This window comes from Agrilus planipennis, unplaced genomic scaffold, assembly GCF_000699045.2.
Source record: "Agrilus planipennis isolate EAB-ADULT unplaced genomic scaffold, Apla_2.0 scaffold362, whole genome shotgun sequence".
Classification (NCBI taxonomy): Eukaryota; Metazoa; Arthropoda; class Insecta; order Coleoptera; family Buprestidae; genus Agrilus; species Agrilus planipennis.
The window spans coordinates 110,585-132,784 of NW_020442407.1; the positions used below are offsets into that span (position 1 = coordinate 110,585).

At 36.0% G+C, this 22,200-nt stretch overlaps 2 protein-coding genes across 5 annotated transcripts in view; both read left to right on the forward strand.

The window, feature by feature from the left end:
* Positions 1-4,800, forward strand: part of LOC108743133 (myosin-4) — a 41,520-nt gene extending 36,720 nt beyond the window's left edge. For all 4 annotated transcript variants that reach the window (XM_025980150.1, XM_018478589.1, XM_025980151.1 and 1 more), the window contains 5 exons: positions 37-153; positions 242-394; positions 450-634; positions 1,040-1,357; positions 4,362-4,800. In XM_025980150.1, coding sequence (XP_025835935.1) covers positions 37-153; positions 242-394; positions 450-634; positions 1,040-1,357; positions 4,362-4,482 — 894 coding nt within the window. In that variant the 3' untranslated portion in view covers positions 4,483-4,800. The remainder of the gene's footprint in view (positions 1-36; positions 154-241; positions 395-449; positions 635-1,039; positions 1,358-4,361) is intronic.
* A 3,503-nt stretch (positions 4,801-8,303) lies between these two features.
* Positions 8,304-21,759, forward strand: LOC108743132 (SWI/SNF-related matrix-associated actin-dependent regulator of chromatin subfamily A-like protein 1). The gene is made up of 5 exons (XM_025980149.1): positions 8,304-8,530; positions 9,164-9,380; positions 9,431-9,565; positions 9,632-10,309; positions 21,606-21,759. The coding sequence occupies exons 2-5, from the start codon at positions 9,208-9,210 to the stop codon at positions 21,757-21,759; spliced, it is 1,140 nt and encodes a 379-aa protein (XP_025835934.1). The 5' UTR covers positions 8,304-8,530; positions 9,164-9,207.
* Positions 21,760-22,200: the final 441 nt, after the last annotated feature.

Consider the following 22,200-nt stretch of genomic DNA (forward strand, 5'->3'; position numbering starts at 1 on the left):
AAAGCTAGAAAATTTGTTAATATTTTGTTATTTTAGAACGAATTAGAAGGTGATGGGCGTGTGATGAAGAAACAAATAGAAGATTTGCATGAGAAGTTACGAGTAGCCGAAGAATTAAAAATCGTACCAGACAAATTCCTGAAAAAAATAGATGTAATTATTACTAAAATGTGCTTAACTTAATAAGAACGTTTATTAAGTTGGATATTATTTAGTTTAAGGTTTAAATTTTATATTCTAGAAACTGAAACATGAAGTTAGACAACAAGTCAAAGACAACAAGTTAATGACTGAAACTTTGTCCAAGCTGGCCAATGAAAGACAACAATTACAACTGAAAGTCAATGAACTGGAAGCTTGTTCTAATATGCCTTTCACTGATCTTGCGGCACGAGTAATTTTACATTGTACATGTTCTCATTCGATCATTTCTACTAGTTTTTATTTAGGCTAATCATCTCTTTGCACGATACTTGAAATCTGAGAGCAACAAGAAAGCTCTTGTTTGGCAAAAACGGTACCTGATTTCTCTGCTTGCTACATATCAAGATTTCCGCCTTACAACTACGTTGCCTTCATCTACCTTTGAAATGAAAATTAACAAATCTAAGCATACAAACACAAAACGTTTCAAGTAAGTGGATTTTTTATCTGTCGCTTATAGTATATTTTACCAATAATACAAAATAGTAATGCTTTTCAATACCGACATTCATTTTTCTTTTGGTTAAATTTAAGACAATGTGCTGTTTAAATTATGCTAAGTATCTTCCGTAGAAAATGTTAAATCGACTAAATATTTTTTTCAGGAAATTTTATATTAAATGAGATTCTAGAATAGAAAACATTGATAGACAAAATAATAAAAAATTGAATTGTGTGTAAACAAACTAAATATGTATAAACAAACTCATCTTTTACTATTTCAAACGTAAAGACATTTTAGATACCATTTTTCCAACCTATGCAGTATACTTTACCTAAAGTTTAAGTGGTTTTTAATATAAAATTAATGTAACATATTTATATTGTTTTTCAGAATATTAGCCATCTCAGTTATAGTAGTTATTCGTATGCAGTATTTGGTCCGTCGCTGGCAGTCGGGGAAACGTTTTGGCGCCCATTTACCTTCATCCCGTAAATATGATATCCCATTTAATAAACTGCCTACGCATTTTCAAACTGACCAGTTTGAATCGCATGATCAAGTTAATCATTCTGCTTTTATATTTCAACAGTCAAATAGTAACCCGGAGGCACAAAGTATTCATATCGAAAATCCGGTAGATTGTCCAAATACCAATACTTGGTTAGCAGTTTCACCTAGTATTAGAAAGAAGAATTTGGACGCAGATCAGTGAGTACTGTAACATCTTTTTGTTGAAGGATATTATGTAAAGTAAAACTTAAAGCTAAAATAGGCAACATCATTGTAATAAGTATTTATACATAGGGTGTCCCGTTCTAGTGCAGTTTGTCATTCCATTACTACTACAAATACTACAAGTAGTTAATTGTGGCCTACATAAGTATTGCTTCATATCACTTTTTATCGTGAAATATCAGTACAGTATTATACTAAAACACAGTTAAAATATCGTACATTAAAATAAAAATTAGAACTAGCTAGTTAATGTTAATAGTACTGAAATCCAATTCCCCAGTAGCCTGTAATAGTTATTCATTCTTTTAACGTTAATAGTAATAATAAATAGGTTAGAGTGCCACTCACTGTTAGTATGGCAGAACTGTTTGAAATGATCCTAATATACGGCGAATGTACAACAACGGAGTTGTACATTCATCGACATCCTCAGCAAAAACTTAAGGTGCAGAAATTACGAGAAACAGGTAATATATACCCCATATTTGAGGATCGTGCACATCAGCGTTCGAACCATATCGCCATTATAGAAGACGAAATTATTGAGTTCATAGAAGATAACCTCAAAGTAGTATACGCAAAATAACAGGGAACGTTAGCTCCTCTCATGTGACAGTGTGGTGAATTTTAAAAGAGTTGTTGCTGCATCCTTATTATTTGCAGCGAGTGCAGGCCTTACTTGAAACTGATTTTCTGCCGCAAGTGGATTTGTGTCAGACAGAAAAGTGCCGCAGAGCCTATTTTTTTCTATGCGGTGTTGTACTGACGAATGTTGCTTTAGCTTTACGCTAGATGGAAGTTTGAATTTTCACAATAATCGCTTCTGCTATGATGCAATTTCACGTATCATACACCTTTGCTCTTTCAACAAAAGTTTGAGATTTGTTTTTCGGACCCTTCGTTCTACCTCTGCATTTAAATGGCACGACTTATTTGACTTTTTTACAAGTAATTTTGCCGAATGTACTTGATGATGTACCGTTGCAACTCCGTGGACGTTTGTTTTTTCTGCATAATAGTGCATCCATTCACATTGCAAGACAAGCGTATGAATTTCTTAACGAGCAGTTCTCCGAACGGTGGTCTGGACATGCGGACCCTGTACTGTCTGGCGCGTACTCTGGATCTAAATCCGTTGGATTTCTTTGTATGGGGTTGTATGAAACTGGGTATATACCATACCTAAATGTATGACCTCATGATGATCGCTAAAAGCTAAATACCTCAAATGCCGTGTGTTTTTGTTAGATTCAAAAATAATTTCGGTAGACATCTCGAAGCCTGTCTTTTAGTGCGGAATTTTAATTTCTAACAATTTTTATAGTGTAAGTATGTGTATATATTTATTTACCAAAAACCGTTCGTAAAATCACAAATGATATAGATACGCCATGCAGATTTGCGTCACACCAATAGTGATTTTTGCGAAAATTGAAAATTCTCTTCCTCGTGAAGCAACATTTTTGTGTAAACAACAACCTATGAAAAAAATAGGCTCTACAGTTTTTTTTTATTAATACCACTGACACAAACTAACTTGCAGCTGAACGTCAGTTTCAACCAAAGCTTGCTCTCGCTGTAAATAATAATTATACACCAACTGTTCCCTTAAAATTTGTCATTCAGTCACATGAGAGGAGCCAACGTTTCCTGCTATTTTGCGAGTATTATTTTACAGGTTATTTTCTATTAAATCAATGATTTCGCCGTCTACAGCAGTGAAATTAACATTTGCTTTTTATCTTTTGATTAATTATTAATAAAAATTAAAAAAAACACTATTTAATGATTAACAAAATTTATGTACCAACAACAAATTAAAGAATAAAACAAATAGATGAAAAAAATTCAATAGCCAAGACACACAAAGAAATAACAATAACAATAATAAAAATAACAATATAGAACACAAAAAGAGAACCTTCTAAATGTAGAAACAACTGTCGAACATAGAGAATACAAATGAATTGAATCAATAGGGATTTTAAGAGTATTTATAGTAGGAAAGTGTTAGTAAAAAGAGATAGAATATTCAAGATAGACAAAGTGTGGCAATAAGGGTTGAAGACACGAATTTACAGAAATACGTAGAATTGAAGAGAACAGTATACAATTTGAGGTAAGGTATTCAAGGGAAAAATCTACATTGATGAAATATTAAATATTATATAAAAGAAAAAAAATTAGAAAAAATATGTATACAAAATATTTACGCAAAAAACCAATAGCCTTCGTTCGCCACAGTTAATAATTTGAACCATTTCACATTAAAATCAAAATGACAAATTTCACGGTGATATCACAGTATCATTATCGCTTATTGGTATATCGATTTTTGCTCAACAAATGAACAGCGTTACGGCACAGCATATAGGTGAGTAACCCTTCCACTAGGCTGTCCACGCTGTTGTAACTTTTTAAGATGTATGTAACATACCAATTCTATTTAACCGGACACACTAGTAGCAGATACTTTGTTTATTTAAACACTTGGATGTATTTATAAGAAGCTGTGTATAAACCATATGAGTCTATAAGGGAGGCGGATCTTGAAAAAAGCTAGCTTGATCCACATGCAAAGGATACCAGAGTAACGTGGTTTTTTATTATTAAAAAATATTTTTGGAAAGAGGATGGATCAATGTCTACTGCCCACATGCAATAGTCAGACTAATGATGTATTTCCTGTGATAGACGGTTTACAACAATGGCTAATTCTGAAATTTACAGTTTCAAATAGATTTAAATAAAGAAAAAATTAAAATAAAATTTCTATGAAAATTTCGCTTTAAAAATATTAAAAGACCATATTGTTCTGGAGGTTGTCCAAAAATATAGTTCTTTATTATCGTAAATTATTTCGTTGTATTGTTTGAGAATCGTACTACACATTAATTATTTAATGAAGCGTCACAAGTGACGATTTCATTTTCTGATTGTTTTTGACTGCCTGAAGTATCTTTGCCCTTTTTTTCAGTAATGGCGGGAACTGTTCCTGTCCTCCTGGTTCACCAAATTTCATATTAACCCAATACCTTGAGAGATTTGACCAAATACAAAAAAGATTAGCCATCGCCGCAGAAGACAATATCGTTTGATTTGACAAAAAGGCGATCATCTTCGTTACCTATTAATCTAGTCTATATATTTTTATACACAATTTTTTCTGGATTGGACTTATTTGTATATACATATATACCTCTAGTATAGGACTTAATTGTTTAAAAAAAATTGATTACACAAATTGACTGCTGCTCATGTGTTACAAAGAATACATAAACAAATGATTTTTGTAAGAATATGTGCCTTGTTAAATTTTATCTCATCGATAATTACTTTAGTGCCATTTAGTAGTTACGCATATAACACGAATTTGTACTCCCGGTTAGTTATTTAAATAAAAGTTTATTTCTTGATGTCAACTTTTTAAAAACTTAATAAGTGAAACAAACGTGTAAACGAAGAATTTTATTAAACACTAGTTACGATTTTAGTAACCTAAAAATGATTTTTAAAAATTGAACAATTTTTATTAAAGCGACTTAGTACAGAAAGATATGCATCACATCAATACTGCTGCAGAAGTGTTAAATTATTTGTAAAAACTGTATATCTATTTTTACTGATTATGAATAAACCACAGTACATTCCCATGTGACGGAGTGCATGCAGGTTCCTGCCTTTGTACCTTGTTATACTTGGAACCAGATTGCGGTGTCATTACTCCTATCCCCTTAAGAAAGAGCGTCCTATGAAACTGAACTTTTGTAGAACCAGCGCGTGAACTTGACCTTTCCTTCTATGATTTCTGTAGCCAGAACAAGTCCTGATTATCCGTCCGGAGAATAAACGATCGCCCAGACATTCGAGCCCATTACAGTGATAACGGCGTTCAGCATGGCTGAGTCAAGTGCTGGCGAACAAGAGTACGTGCCGTTGACCGTCCTGGTCTAACTGATACAATACGGCGACGATTCCAACATAACTGGCGACCGTCCGGAGCACGTAGGTGAGATTCGGGTTGGGCCGGGATAGCCGGAGGGGCTGAATGGCACTTCTTTCAAGTCCAGGAATGCCTAATTGGCCTTTTGGTCCCACCTCCATTTTTCCTTTATCAGAGAGGCTGTTATCTCGGCAAAGTCTAGGATGTAGCGACAAGCTTCGGATCTGATTGAGATGGTGTTCGGTCGGCCAATTCCCGTCCGCTGTGACACGATGTCCGAGGTACTCAATCTCGGGTCGGGTCAGCTGGCATTTCTCGGGACCGACGCAAAATCCATGGGTGAGAAGCCTTTCCAAAACCAATCTCAAATGCCGGACGTGTTCTTCGTGTGAGTGGAAATAGACTATGATGTCGTCCAAGTAAGCTAGTGTGAAGTTGTGTAGGTGTCACGTGAGAACTTATTGGGCCGTCAACTTTTGGAATGTTCTTCTTTAGCCCAAATGGCATCATACGGATCTGATAACTAGCGCCGTCGGTCTTAAAAAAACGCTGTGAGGGACCGGCTCGCGGGTGACAACGGAATCTGTCAGTAACCTGACTTGTCGAACGTGCTTAAATTTCATCCATTAGACTGGAGGTATAAAAAAACCAGCAGTCTGTAGAAAAAAACACCTTCATCCCGCATGCCTATCGAAACGCTCTTCAGCGACAACTTAAAACTCGCCTTACCGAATTCCGCAGCGACACTTACGATGTTTACGTCGCTCAGACCGAAACACATTCCAAAATAACTTGGTAAGTGATCCGCTCTCTTCGAAACAGCCTCACATTTCCCGTCGCTAAAACAAAACGGCTCCATATAGACTTCAGGTCTTCAGTGCCCCCCACGTCCCAGCCCTGTGGATCTTGCCGTCTTTCACTAGCGAAACAAAGACGTGCCCTCGTGAAATCTTCCTCACTATCGGATCTCTGGAAAAGAGAGAAACCGCTAACGCAAACGGAATTCCCAACGGTGTCCTAAAGGTCCTGACATCGAAACACATAACAGCACATCCCCTGGTCTGAAAAAAAGCCACTGTCATATGTCTTCCCAAAAATAGGACCCCAGCTCTCCCTCAGGCTACGGGCCCATTAGCCTGCTCAGTTCACTGAGCAAAGTAGTTGAATCCATCCGCCTTTATCAAAAATCCGTGCTTTCAACGCAATTATCAGATGTATTTGCTCCTACGTTATTCCCATTTAGGCCTGCTCCGATTCCGATCGTTTACAAATTTTTAAAGGCACCTACATGCGGATTCGTACCGCACTCAAGTACACCTGGTTCATCAGAAACACCTAAATTCTGAAAAAATCTGGTCAACCTTCATTCCCCAAGGCTGCAATCAGATTTGCGGCAAATCTACGGACCTCAGTTTCAGGTCATCCAAACCCGTCTATCTCGTCACTTTCTGAATTCGCCCCTAAAACAAACAACTGTTTTAGAAGACCCTGCTACCTTCTACTTTGAGTTGCTTCCCTGCCGCTCATTCCTAGTTTCGCTTTTTTAGCGCGGGGTCCATCCAACTCATCAGAGGTGGGCCACTGATTCCCATAGCATTCCACTTTCTGACCAAATGCTTCGTTTCTTACACTCAATCCCCTTCGCGCTCCCAACCTCTTCCCATTGAACCTTTGCTGGGATGTATAACCTCCAGGTTGATCTCCCTACTCGAGGACGGGTTTTATTCGATAGACGCTTCGACGAATCCGACACTATCCCTCCTCAGGGGGTGTTTGAAGATTTCCTTTCCTCGAAGAAAAATTAAACAAAAAAAAGGCAGAACTAGAACCAATCCTACCATTATCTCTTGTAGCTACCAACCTTAGCTTTCGCAATTACTAACCCTACATTTAGCTAATAAGCTACCACGTTATTATGACCTGTGCTACAAGCAGGCCGCTCCGCCAAAGTATATCGTCAGCGTCGCCAACGGGGCTAGGAAAGGAGACGACACCCAGGACGTTTGGAAAGGCGTTTCATCAGGCTTTAGATGATTTCTTAGCGGGTCTAGAGTGCACTATACACCAAGCTTGTGCTCAGCCCCCTCCTGTCCGCCGCCGGGAGGCCGACGTCCCGACGCCCGCCTACGGTGTCGACTCCCGAGGCGTTCCGAGCGCCGCCGGACTAATCACTAGTGCCGTTACCATCGCTTGTGCCTCCTCTGCTCTCTCCACTGCCTTTTCGTCAAAGACCCCAAGAGTGCGCCGTTCAATTTTTAATAGTCCGTAGATATACGAACTATTATCAATGTTAGTGACCGCGAGTGCCGCCACAAAACCGCGCAAGAAATATCTACTCCTTAGTTAATTGTAATAGATGAATGTATGAATGTATGAATGTGTGACCGATAGTATAGCATGAAAGTAGTGTAAATTATTTTTATTGTATAAATGTGTAGTAATGTACAAATATTCGTTATTTTTTTTTACTGATAAATAATTACGCCATCAGAACTATTTATGCCAAAAGCAAAAAGGCGCCATGTAGACCATCCGTGGAATAAAATTTATGTCCTTGTTCGATTGCAGTTCTGCAGATACAGGGTGGAAATGGGGCTAGGTCCACGTCACGTAAACAAGGACCGCCCTGGGCAACGGTGACAACTGTATTTATTCCATATACCTAATACTCCTATATTGCTAGTCCCCGTAAGTGGCGGCGATGTCGAGCAAGGAAGACAGCAACTACATACTTATCACTCGTTTATACTTGATGCGTTATGTGCAAGCGTTACGACTGTAGTGGGAGAAGCCCTCATCTCTCAAAGCTTATAAGTAATGTAGTTAGAGTAGAGAAGTTTTCGGATGTGTGGTAGCTTCTCGGACATGCGCACAACGTTGAAAGTCCGCAGCGTTGTGTCAGCATCTTTTCTAGACCCCTACTAGCAATATACCCCCCCTCCCTTCCCCTCTCTTTGTCTCTTGCTGTCTCGGAGACACTATCCATGCTGAGCATGCTTGAAAAATCTTAAATATCAAATGATGCTACCAATTTCACTTTGTCGGAACAGTTTCCACTTATAAAAACTGGTCATGTAAGAGTATCATATATATAATTGCATCCAGCTAACACCCTCCAAAGCTTCCTACTTATTTCACAAACACCCTGTGTCTTATCTATGGTTGTCTATGGATTGTCTGGTATGGTTTCTTATTTATAAGTAGTGAGTAATCTTGTTTATAACATGTTTAAATGATGTTTATAACCGATTATAACCTTACAACTCAATTCGTATAGATTTATGTGCAGTTTTTAAAATTAGACACACCGATTTCATTTAAAATTAAAAAGCGAATTTAAGTAATTCATATTTCAAATGATTAAGTAAAAGTATTTTATAAATTGCGAAATGCAGTGCACACCGGAAGAAATAGAAGAGAAAAGAAAACTAGCTCTTTTAAAATTGTCTAATCGTAAGAAAGAAATATCAAGTGAAACAAACCGACCGAATTGCAGTTCTATGCAACGCAGTTTTACAGAAGTACCTAGATTAGCATCTGTGAACAACAATTACCAAAACGTTTGTAATGATGGTGATATAAAGTCATCATGGAAAAGAAGTAATTCTGTTAGAGTTGTTGCTTCATCGCCTTATAAAAAATCTCAACAGTTCTATTCCGCTGCAAACAAAACTCCAATTACTGTTAGTTTTCATTTGATAAGTGATCAAAGATTTGCTGTGAAAATGTCTTCATTTCATGGACCATCTTTAGAATTATTTAAAACTATTCCATCCAGATCATACGGTATATTATTATTTTACAACATTCTATCTGACTATTAATGATTCTTTTAGATGCCAAAACTAAAATATGGTATTTCGGTATTAATCATTACAATATGTTACATACAAAATTACTGCTATTACAACCTGATGTGATAACTATAGGTTTACCCCAGTTTGTTGTTAACTCTTTTCATATGGCTAAACTTGACAATTCAAAAATTGATCTAAGCAAAATTGATTCTAAATTACAAAATGCTTTGATGCCATTTCAGAAAGAAGGTGTTTAGTAAGTATAAAACAGTGATTTTTATTTCTCATATTAATTTAATGACATAGTTTTGGAATAGATAAAAATGGAAGATGTCTTATCGCTGATGATATGGGTCTTGGTAAAACATTTCAGGCCTTAGCAATAGCTGACTATTATAGAGATGACTGGCCTATTTTAATAGTAACAACTTCATCCACAAAGTATAATTATAATACACATAAAGATTGATTTTAGACAATGGTACTAATTACATTTATCATTTTCAGAAATATCTGGGAAGAAACAATTCATAAATTTTTACCTTCTGTTTCTATTATGGATACACAATATATGGTTTCAACAAAAGATTATATAGGTGACACAAGAATCTTGATCACTAGTCATGACATGATGACTCGAGCTTTATCAAAACTGGTTGAAAAACGATTTGGTATCATTATTATTGATGAATCCCATGTATTAAAAAATTTTAAAGCAAAATGTACAAAGGCTGCAATAGAATTGTGCAAAATTGCTCGCAGGGTAATATTATTAAGTGGAACACCAGCCCTTTCTAGGCCTAGTGAGCTGTACTCTCAGCTTTCTCTGATCGATCACAAATTTTTTGGTAGTTTCTATGAATACAGTAAAAGATATTGCGATGCAAAAGCAACTAAATTTGGTTGGGATGCAACTGGAAAGTCAAATCTTCAAGAACTAGAATTAATATTAAGTAAACATTTCATGATACGACGCACTAAGGATGAGGTTCTTAAAAGTCTTCCTGAGAAAAAGCGACAAGTAGTTACTTTGGACGTGGATTTAAAGCAGTTAAAGGAAGATGAGCAAATCCACTTTAATACCTTAGCTTCCAAATGTAATAAACTAAAAATGGGCCCAGATAAACAAGGTGCACTGTTATTGTTTTTTGCTGAGACATCTAAAATTAAAATACCATCAGTAAGGTAAGTTTGCAAAATGCATAATCATTTTTTTTATATCCTTTTATTAAATGCTAGTTTTGAATTGTATCATTGATAACATTGTAAGTAGCCCATTTATCCATTAATGTAACAGTAGGTTATCTGTTAAAATGAGTGTAACATATCCTATCTCTCAAACTAAATTAGTATATGCCCAATAGCTTTTTTGCCATTTAAAAATTCCATTCTTATTCTGAAAGCCTGTAGATTTTGAGAGATCGGGTGCTTTGCTGGTTTGATTTCATGCTAGCAAATCTCGTATTCGCTTCAGCCGATCGCGGGCCCTAATAAGCATCGTATTTTTATTTGGATTATGACAATATTGTTTCGGCTGTTATGCCATTATCAAAGTGAAATGTTTAATATGAATATAGTGGTATTTATAGAGGAGGGTTGAAAAGTAGCACAAATATATATANTATATATACAGATACAAATATGAATATAATACATTGAAAGCGCATAAATTACTGGTTAGTCAAGACAGTTACTTAAGATAAAGTTAAGTTCCTCTCACTCCAATGACCTTATAATGTATAACTACTAGATGCGCCTTTGTTCACTGCTGTGATGGAAGCGATTAACGCCAATGTAAGATCGAAAGCAATGCATTGCATGATTACTTTGTAAGACAGAGCTAGAAGTATTTCGGTCACGTGAGATATGGCATAAATTGAAATTTATTCATGTTTCTCAATTACGGTTTACATTAATTAAGATGCAAACGTAATTACCAAAATGAATATACTATATTAAAAACGATTGAAATATAAACACCTACAAAATATCAAATTATTGACGATATTTTTTGTAATTGAATACCGAATTTCATACCTTTGTCATAGCATACCTTTGTGTTAAACTTGAAAACTTTTAAATTCCAAGTATGTAAAAATTAAAGTAGAAATATACAGACGGCTGAATTATTATCAACATTTCTTTTTTGTAAACTGAATGAGAGAAAAACAGGAAAAGCAGTTAGTTACTAACAAAATTTATTGATAAAGTTTATTATTATGCATTATATTTCATATGAAAATACATGCTGATAATGAAATTAATACTTAGAACATTTTTCAGTATTTTTTATTTCAAAATAAAGTTACAGAGACTTATTTCTGGATTAAATACAAAAAGTACTTTATTGGTGTTTAAATAGTACCAATTTATTATATTTTTGCCTAATTCTAGTCATCACTTCATTGAAAGACTTATTTTTGTGGTGTATCCTAATATTTAAATAATATTGCAATATTAGATCAACTAGCTGCAAGACATGGTTGTTTAAAGGGTCTTGATCCACAATGTGTTTATTTAGTTGAGGAAAAATTCCGCCAATGTTGATTTCATGTTTTGCAGAAACTAACATTCTACGTAAAACATTGCCAGTGAAGTTAGTAGTTTTTTTGAAAACATTTTCAGCTATTCGGCACATGTATGTAATATATCGAGAAGGTTTACGTAGACCTCTTCTATTTTTCATATTTAAGAAATATAATACGTCTTCGGTAAGTTGAGATAAACATACTTCGCAGTGAATGTTCTTTTGTAATTTTCGTACAACATTTCCAGAAATGTGCTCAATTACATCATTTCTGTACTGCAAATTAATGTCACTTAGCATTAGCTCTTCTCATCATTAAAATTGACGTTGTCTACATCGGAAATTGCATCAAAGGAATCGTCTGGTGGTGGTTGCTTATAAGTTGATGCTACGTGTAAAATGTTCGTAGTGTTGTATTTGTAGGGTTTTGAAGGTGTCCGGCTATAAAGATTCGCTATTGTACTAAATATATTGCGGTTTATTCCGTGCTTGTTACAATCCGACCACCTTGTCTCCCTCTTTTTGTGCTACTGACCTGACCGAGTTAAACTCCCTACTTAACAGGTTGGCAACGTAACCAGCTAAAAGTCACCAATATAACACGTAGTATCTTGCGGTAACCAATTGGCATTAGAAGAGCTGCTTATTTGTACATGAGACAGTAGTCGCTTATAAGCAGACTGAAACTGACTTGCAGTGGGGTTATTATTGAAGCCACTTTTTGGTCTAATTGCGCAGAAAAAGAACTCTAAATGATCTTGGACAAATAGGACAAATATTTTCGTTGTACAACATATTTTTCAACAATTCCAAGTATGGAGTGCATATTTAAAATAAATCCCACGAAATCTGTTTTTCTTCTGCTGTAGATTAACGGTTCACCATTAATAAGTTTTAAATTAGTAGTATAATTAATTGCACTGATGCAAAAAAAAGTTCAAATTATAATGGGATAAACTTTTCTTAAATGGATTTGTACTGAGGGTATTTCTAGTATTACATAGATCAAAAATCTTATCTATCATTTTACAGAAATTAATAGTTCCAATTGCATTTTTAAAGTTATGTAGCTGTAAATCTTTCATACAATACTCAAGAGCATCAGCTATACTTGAGCTGAAAGTTTGTGCAGCTAGCCTCACTTTCATTTTTTCATTTTCATAATGAATATGTTGATTTGTTAATTAATGCAAACCTTGGTGGTTTTGTAGATCTACTAGATGTTTAAAAGAATTCCAGTCAATGAGATTATTTTCTTGGTCACAGAAGTTTGTCCACTCGCCAAGAGTGTTTCTAATTAATTTTAACATGTGGCAAGGATCTAGTATTAAAAATACCTCTTCTTGCATAGCTGGATGTAGAAAATAAGGTTTCATTGTATTGTGGTTTAAATTAGCTCCTAAAATAGAAGCCATTCCATATTAGAAGCTGCTCTATTGAAAGTTAAGGATATAACTTTAACTCCAGTTTCATTTAGGAGTAATAAACAATTTTTTACTATGCTAGAGATGATGCATTGATGATGATGATGCTATGATGCATTGGTCGTGCATTGGAGTACGAAAGTGTTAAACGGGCCTATAGCAAATAGTGAAAGGTGCGGCTACTGTGTGGAGAAACGGATTCGTCAGAATCTTTAGAAGAAACCGTCTGCCGAATCATCTGTAAGTTCGATAAAGAAACTCGAAAGCTAAGATGTGGGAATTGCGGCGAACTAGGTGGAGGAGGCAATGTAGGAAAAGTACTCCTTCCCCAAGTACTCGACGTCAGCAGCAGGAAAACTAGATAGGCTCGACGTAACGGGGCGAACGTTGACCTACGGACAAAAAGACCCCGAATTTATCGCATTTACGAAGACCTTGAAGCACCAGAATGACAGTCTACTCCTAGGTGGAAAAATAAATAGGCGAAGATGCGTGTTTCTTTTGGACACTGGGGCTACTTGGAGCATAGTAAAACCCAGCGTAGGCGAGGGTTCTAACCAGGTCATGTCAACTAAGTGGGTTCTGCGTACGGCTACCGGAGAAAAAGCGGTTGTTCATGGCGAAGCTAACGCGTCATTTGAAATTGGTAAGACTGTCTTTGACCATCGAGTGTTTGTGGCAGATATTGAAGATAACGTAATTCTTAGGCTAGAAGTTTTACAAAAACAGGATTTTGACATGAATTTAAGAAGACGCGTTCTGAGACTGAATGGTGAAGAATTCTATTTCATCAAAGATAGACAGGAGGCTGTAACCCGAAAGGTAAATTCTGAAACAGTACCTGTTGAAATAAGTGGAGTGATCGACAGATATTGTAGGAACCAATATCGTTAAACCGAAGATCAACACCGGTAANTTTCGGTCTTTGACCAATTGTTCGATAGGATAGTCGTCTTTCTTGTTTCGCACTTTAATTTGAATGCATTCCTATTGAGGGTACCGCTTTTGTAGTTTAAAATTATAATTACTTTATTTTTATTAATATAGACTGTCGGCTTTATAATTGCAAAGTCAGAATGAACAGCATCTAGGTTTACTTCAAATGGTAATTTATGTTCTGTTAATTCAGATTGTACAGATTTTAGTTTCTTTACTAATATACGTGGTTCAATTACACTGGGGTGTAACATTCCCATTTTGGCGTAAGTACCAAGATTTAAAATGTCACTTATTTCTCGATTAAGGATTGCAACTATCTCTGAATTTAATTGAGTCGTGTCGAGTATGCTTACGGAGTAGCTATGTTTTGTATTAACATCGTCTAGATTGGATGCCCATTTTTCTAGGTTTTCAAAATTTTTCTTTATAATCTGTTCATTTTTGTTAATTGAGATGATGGTATTGTTTAAAGTGCTTAAAGTTGACATGGTAATATGAGCTTGCTCTTTCATCAATTTCAGTGTATCTTGGTTTGATTTTTGAATCGATTCGATGGCATTGTAGTAAAACTCAGAGTCGTCTTCGTCAAGTTTCCGAAAACGGTACGGAAAGCTTTTCCAATAAGTGAAAACCACGCGTGTTTTTGTCTTTTATCAACATAAATTTGTAAAATTTTATTGAAATCATCTTCTAGTTCTCTAATGGCTTTTCCTAACGTTAACTTATGATACGAACTAATCTCATATTTATTTTTAGCTTCTTATATAGTTAACTTATTATAATACGGTTTAACCAATTGAACTCGATCAAAGATTTGTGTTGTCGCCGTAGTTTGACGACTTTTATGTAGCTGTAGGGACCAGTTTTAGGAATAACGCAAATGTAATTGGTGTTGTAATGCTGCACTTGATTTTGAACTATTTATTAACAACACTTAACTAATGATTAACAAACACTAATAAAACAACTTAACAAAAAAAAACTTAACTTATTTAGAGAGTGGACTGTATAACTGGAATGAATGAAAATATAACACGAACGAAAAGAGCGAATGATTGATTTTATTGAAGGCCAAATTGCAACTATCGAAGAATGACTGAACTCATGAAAATTAGAAAAATAGAAAAGTGGAGGAAATAGTTTGGGGGTGGAATGAAATTCAAATTGGAAAAGGTTGTTTGATTAGAGAAAAGGTAGAAGATCGTGATTTGTTAGGAAATGAAGACAGAGATACAGAGGAGTAGAAAGATACAGGGAGTACCAGCAGGGCAGCAACCGGTACTTGGGGTACCGACACACGTACAACGCATCTTTAGAAAGTTTGCAGTTTGCCTTGACTTCTGGGAAATAGACCCAAGAGAAAACCCAATTGAATTTTATTGGGGTAAATAAGTGTTCGAACGGAAGAACTGAATATTCGTGTGAAACATGACACAATGGTCAATAAACCTTTTGAATTTCGATGGTCGGCAAACTACAAGTTCCCAAATTTACTGCTGTAAAATGTATCCATTGAAAATACTGAAATAATAATAAAATGACTAATCCACTAGAACTATAAAAATAAATGCCGGAAAATATACAAATACTAAAATGTATAATGCGACTCAACAATTTGTTTAGTGTCCTTTACGAGTATGATTTTCCACTGGGAGTTGGAAACAAGGAGTGGACCCGTGTTATGGAAGTAAACAACTGTTTTGTTGAGGGAAGTAATTTCTATGGCTATTGGTTAGTATCCCGCAACAGGAATGTTTCTTTTAAATGGTTTGATTTGTTCTATATTAATGATGGTATTTCTATTACGTTTTTGCTTACCAATTTCAAAATTTTTGTCTGATAATTATTTCGAAGGGGCCTTCCCAGATGGGGTCACTACTGTCTTTGTTTATTAAAGGATTCTTTACTAAAATTTTATCACCTACCTCGTACTTTGGAAGGGGTTTAATGTTTTCATCATGTCTTTGTTTGGTTTTTCCTTGTACCTCTTTAAATTACTATGGACTGTCTTCTAACTATATTTAAGATATTGCTAATCTTATTCGCGTACTCGCTTGCTAAAATATTTCTGGATTTTATTTTTTGAAAAGGGTCTCTGTGTTTATTTCCGAACAGTAGTTCATAAGGTGTAAAACCTGTGCCTGAGTGTTGTGCAATGTTATAAGCTAAGGTTGCCAACCGGATTGCTGTTTTCCAATATTTACCATCACAATTTTTCTGTAGCATGTACGAACGATAAGTTTCCTTTAAGCGCGCATAAAACCTCTCTACCACTGCGTTGCATTGGGGGTGATATGTCACGGAAAACGTATGGTCTGTTGTTAACAATTTTTCTATCGTTTTTACAGTTTTATTCTAAAATTCCGTGCCTTGATCCCAATGTAATCCTTCTGGTATTCCGAATGAACTAAAGTATTTTAATAAAATATTCGTAACGTCCTCGGCTGATTTCCCTTTAAGAGGGTACGCTTGTACATATTTAGTTAATTGATCTTGAATGGTAAGAACATGTCGAGTTTGTTAATTAAGCGCGATATCTACTATATCAATGTTCACTTTTTCAAATGGTTTCGATGGTATGGACTTTCGAAACTTCGCCTAACAATTTTTGGCCGTTGACAGACTTCACATGAATTTATAAAATTTCTTACATGTTCTTGCATGTTTTTCCACTTGTAATTTTGTTGGATTTTAATTATCGTTTCATTTATGCCTTTGTGGCCAAGTACTGGACTACTATGGTATTGTAGCGAGCACGAGCGTGTTTGTGTGCGATCGGTCATACGTGTGTGTGAGCAGCTTATCGATTTGCCGACTAGCCGCGGGCGCCTTTCTTCATGTGCGCTGTATCTGTAAACGTGTGTGTCGTACCTGCGTTCCGGGAAAACAATTAAACAGTTCAAAGAAAACGAAACTTTTCCGGACGGCTCAAGAAAGTTCCAGAAAGGACACAAAAGAGTGTATAAAGGAACAGACGATCGCCAAGAGAGTAGAAATAAATTGACTGTTGTAGAAGTGAAAGAGTAGAAATAAATTGACCGTTGCAGAAGTGAATCTAGAAATAAATTGACAGCGCAGTGAATGGTGATATATCAACAGTACAGTGAATAAATAGAATAATTACTTAAGTTGGTAATAACTTAGTAGTGTTTTTAAGTCCTTTAATAATCATTAGTGTAAATAAATAGTTTTTGTCGTTGTGAGTCTTAAAAGTTAATTTGTTAAACCCACGAACATTACAGTATTTTTTTATTAGATCATATATTTGATCTTGATTTAAAGGATTAAATGCTTTTGTTATTACTTTCAGATTATTTGGTATTTGGTATAACTGTTTTACAAAACTATCGGTTCGCACAAGTTCAGCATTATTGGTATGGTTTAGAATGAAAATATCAGTATCTACTGTCGAATAAGATGTCATTATGGTCGATATTTTATTTGCTAAGTTATCTTTAAGAGGGTGATATTCTAAATCATCATAATTTCTACTAACATATAGCTTTATGTCATCTACTGGTTCAATATCTACAAAATCGAGTTTAATAATGTTAAAGTACTTATCGGTATCGTCTTCAACTAAGATGAGTGGTGCGTTCGGTATAATAGGTTCGGTGATTATACTAAAATTAGGATGATCTTCGTTTATTACGTAATTACTAATATCTAAAGGTTCGGAGGAATAAGGGGAATGATCGTTACTGTTGTTTATCTGCTTAAACTCTTGATTATTTTCGGCGGGATCCAAGTCTCCTAATAGATCCTTTCGGTCTTTGACCAATTGTTCGATAGGATAGTCGTCTTTCTTGTTTCGCACTTTAATTTGAATGCATTCCTATTGAGGGTACCGCTTTTGTAGATGATTTCATAATCAAATTCCCCCAGTTTTAATCGCCAGCGGGTTATACGACTTCCAGGACATTTGATGCTGAATGACCAGCTGAATGGACGATGGTGGGTTATTATTTTGAATCTTCGACCAAATAAATAGGGACGAAAGTGTTTGCAGGCCCAGACTATAGCTAAAAGCTCGTGTTCAGTTATTGAGTAGAGGGTTTCTGCGTTGTTTAGGGTACGGGATGTATAGGCTACTGAGAGATCTTTGCCAATCGGTCCTTGTGACAGAATTGCACCAATTGCAATTCTGGAGGCATCTGTGGTTAAGTTGAATGGCTCTTCGAAATCAGGATATTGTAATATCGGTTTGCACGTTAGGCTCTTCTTCAGGATTTCAAACGACTCTATACGCATTGTCCATGACTCGTTGAAAAGTGGACGGTGAATTTTTAAGGCCAATAGGCATCCGCAAAAATTTAAAATGTCCTTGCTCGGTGTTAAAAACTGTTTTCTGGATCGATTCCCCTTCAACCTCGATTTGGTGGAACCCAGGGGTCAAGTCCAACGTTGTAAAATAAGCGCTGCGTCCCAAGTTATCAAGGATCTCGGTGATGTTCGGCAACGAATATTTATCAGAAATGGTCTTTTCATTCAACTTTCTATAGTCAATGACGACTCTCCATTTCTGTTTGCCGGATGCGTCGATTTTTTTAGGAACTACCAAGACTGGGCATGAACACGGGGAAAAACTTGGCCTAATTATCTTTTGATCCAGCATCTTTTTAATTTGAGCAGCTACTCCTGGTTTGTGGATTTTGAGTTAAAACGAACTAATTGTGTTTTATCTATTTGTAATATTTCGATATCAAGATCGTAAATGTCTAAAGCAAAATTTTTTTTGGTCTCATTTAATTTCACTGACGTAATTATTATTTAATTATTATACTACCATTGGAGTCAGTTTTGACTATGCAATTAGGGATTGTGCGTAATTCGCTACACATCATCTCGTTAGCTCAGGATGAACCAATGGACTAGTATTGTCAAATTAAAGACCCTTCTTGCGTTAAAGGTTTATATTTTCAAAAACACAACACTATTTACAAAAACTTAATGTATAAAACCTTAACCTACACATAACCCTGTTTATGTGCAGATTTCCCAAAATTATACTCCTTGAATTACAAACCCGATACGAGAGCGCCTACTCGTCTTGAAAGAAACAAATGTACTTCTCTTTCTGAAATTCTGTTTGAGAAACTGCCTACCTCCTCCTTGAACCTTTTTTTATTGCCACTTGTTTTCAAGTTTCCATCTGCCTGCATATAATCTATAATGTCCCAAAGAGAAAGTTAGCAGGCATAATCCCAGCCCTGGTAAATGTATATTTTTCAAAAAGGAGCAGACAACAGCTACATAGTTTTAAATTATTTTTTCTAGGAAATCTGAACAATGTTTTTCTGCTCCTTTACAAAGCAATCCTTTTTTCTTTAATGTTTATTTTGGAATCATAGAAAAAAAAATTATTGAAATTAATTTTGTTGAAATTAATGCTGCAAAAACTATAAGCAAAGCAACTACACAAATATGAAAATTGTTAGGTTTTAGTAGAGATTTTTTTTAATACTTCATCAACGAGCTCTACCAATAAAAAAAATATTATTATGCATTATTTAAAGTCACAACATTGAAATACTATTACCTTTTTTTACCCAACTTTGAATGAATTTTATCAATCGGTAGATCGTTTTTGTCCAGCTCCGGCGTTCTATTCGGCTCTGCCTCTTGCATACCATCTTTCTTGTTACCTTTGTTCGCTAAATTCCGTGATGGCCGTTGACTGTCTTTGATGCTAGTCACTAGTTCGGTTTCTCGTTCCTTCTTCAATTCACACATTGCTTCATAACCTTATGACACGAAAAGAAATCAACATAATTTATTTATGAAGATGATCTTTATCATGCTCAACATTTCTACATATATATACTTACTTCCAGTAGCCTGTAAAATAGCTGAGTACGGAATCCATTCAGATTTAACTTTTTTATTTGATGAAGGCCTTTTTATTAATATTACACTTTTTTCGGATTTCAAACAGTTTACACGACTCTGACAAGTCATAGTTAGTAGTTCGTTTCTTAAATTAGTATCAAGAGGAAATTATAAATATTGTAATGTTCGTGGGTTTAACAAATTAAATTTTAAGAAGAAAACTATTTATTTACACTAATTACTATTAAACTTAAAAACATTATTAAATTACTACTAAACTTAGGTAATTATTCTATTTATTTACACTACTGTTACTATTCACTGTTCTATTTATTTCACTTCTATTACTTTGAATTTATCTCTTGATTCACCTCTGCAACAGTCAATTTGTTTCTACTCCACTTCGGCGATCGTCTCTTCCTTTTTAGACTCCCTTGCCTACTTTCGGGAACGTTCTACCGCAGTCCAGAGAAGTCTAGTTTTCTTTGAACGGTTTAATTGCTTTCCCGGAACGCAGGTACGACACACACGCTTACAGATACGGCGCACATGAAGAAAAGCGGCCGCGGCTAGTCGGCGAATCGATAAGCCGCTCACACACACGTATGCTCGATCGCACACAATCACGCTCGTGGTCGCTACAATATCAAATAATTTATTCAAAATAATCTATTAGTTATAGTGTTCGAAATACCTTTAGTGATCACTTTGAGTTACGATCTTTACGAGATTCATCCATTATTAACTCTCCACAAAAACGATCCCAATCTATTCTCACGCTCGTAGTCGCTACAATATATAAAAGCATTAAATATTTAATTTAAATGTGTACGCATGCAAATAATATCTAAGATGTCATTATGGTCGATATTTTATTTGCTAAGTTATCTTTAAGAGGGTGATATTCTAAATCATCATAATTTCTACTAACATATAGCTTTATGTCATCTACTGGTTCAATATCTACAAAATCGAGTTTAATAATGTTAAAGTACTTATCGGTATCGTCTTCAACTAAGATGAGTGGTGCGTTCGGTATAATAGGTTCGGTGATTATACTAAAATTAGGATGATCTTCGTTTATTACGTAATTACTAATATCTAAAGGTTCGGAGGAATAAGGGGAATGATCGTTACTGTTGTTTATCTGCTTAAACTCTTGATTATTTTCGGCGGGATCCAAGTCTCCTAATAGATCCTTTCGGTCTTTGACCAATTGTTCGATAGGATAGTCGTCTTTCTTGTTTCGCACTTTAATTTGAANGCCAAATGGTTTTGAATGGAATTTACAATTTTTCCATTGATTCCCACTGAACTTCAATGGAAATTTTTCCTACGGACTTGGCTGAGTGTTCGGGCTGTGGCGTCGGCGTAGGCTGAATAGGAACTTTGAGAGGTGAAGGTTCCAGGTCTCCTGTTGGCAATTGTTGAAGCTGATGCGAAAGCCCTTCTTTATTTCTTGGTTGCAACAACATTATCTGCGCCTTTCGTTTTTAATTTCATCATAAGGGTTTTCAGTAGCGAGGGGAACATGAGGCCTCCCTCCTTCCTGGGCCCAATTTCCAGGTTGATAAAATACATCGCCAGTGTTTCTGCATTGGCCCAAAAAAACTCACATCATGTGGTTGAGTTATATGTGTTGAATTTGATGGGAGGAATACCATTTTTATGTCATACATTTGACAAAGTCTCACACATTCTGTGGATAAATGGCACGAAAGGTCGTCTCCGATTAAAACTTTGGTTCCAGTTTTTTTTTTAGGAACGTAATTGCCACCGTTTTTGGAGTTTGTGAAGACCACCAAGGAGGGTGGAGTAGGTGTATTCTAGTCAGGTCTAACAGGCCCCTGAGCTCGTTCTGCGCGATGGTTATCGGGTTGGGGGAAGCTCTTATGGGACGTCTGGCGTCGACGTGATTATCAAGCGGCGGGGCGGCGGCGGTCTCGGGAGTTCATCGAAGTCCGTTCGGCTTGGCCGTTGCGGTGTGAAGGACTGGTAGCTCTACTTGCTCAGTAGAGAGTTAGGGCGGTTGCTCTACTTGTCCAGTAGTTAGACCGGAGGAGAGTTTCGCTTGTTCAGCGAGAACTCTGTTACTAGCACCCTCAAGCGTTTTATAGGGTTGCAACCGCTACTCCTATCCTTGGCCGTCAGAGTGATACTTGGAGAGGCTACACGTCTTGGTCTGGGAGCAAGTTAAGTTGGTCCGCCGGTTGGCCGAGTGATGCCTGTCTGGGCCCCGCGGGGTGCGACGACAGGCGAATTTTGTGTCTGGAGGCCGCCAGGTTTGTATCAATATATACGTATTGCTCTTTAAGGAAATGAATAATTGAAATAATCTTTTTGGCCAATGGATTTTA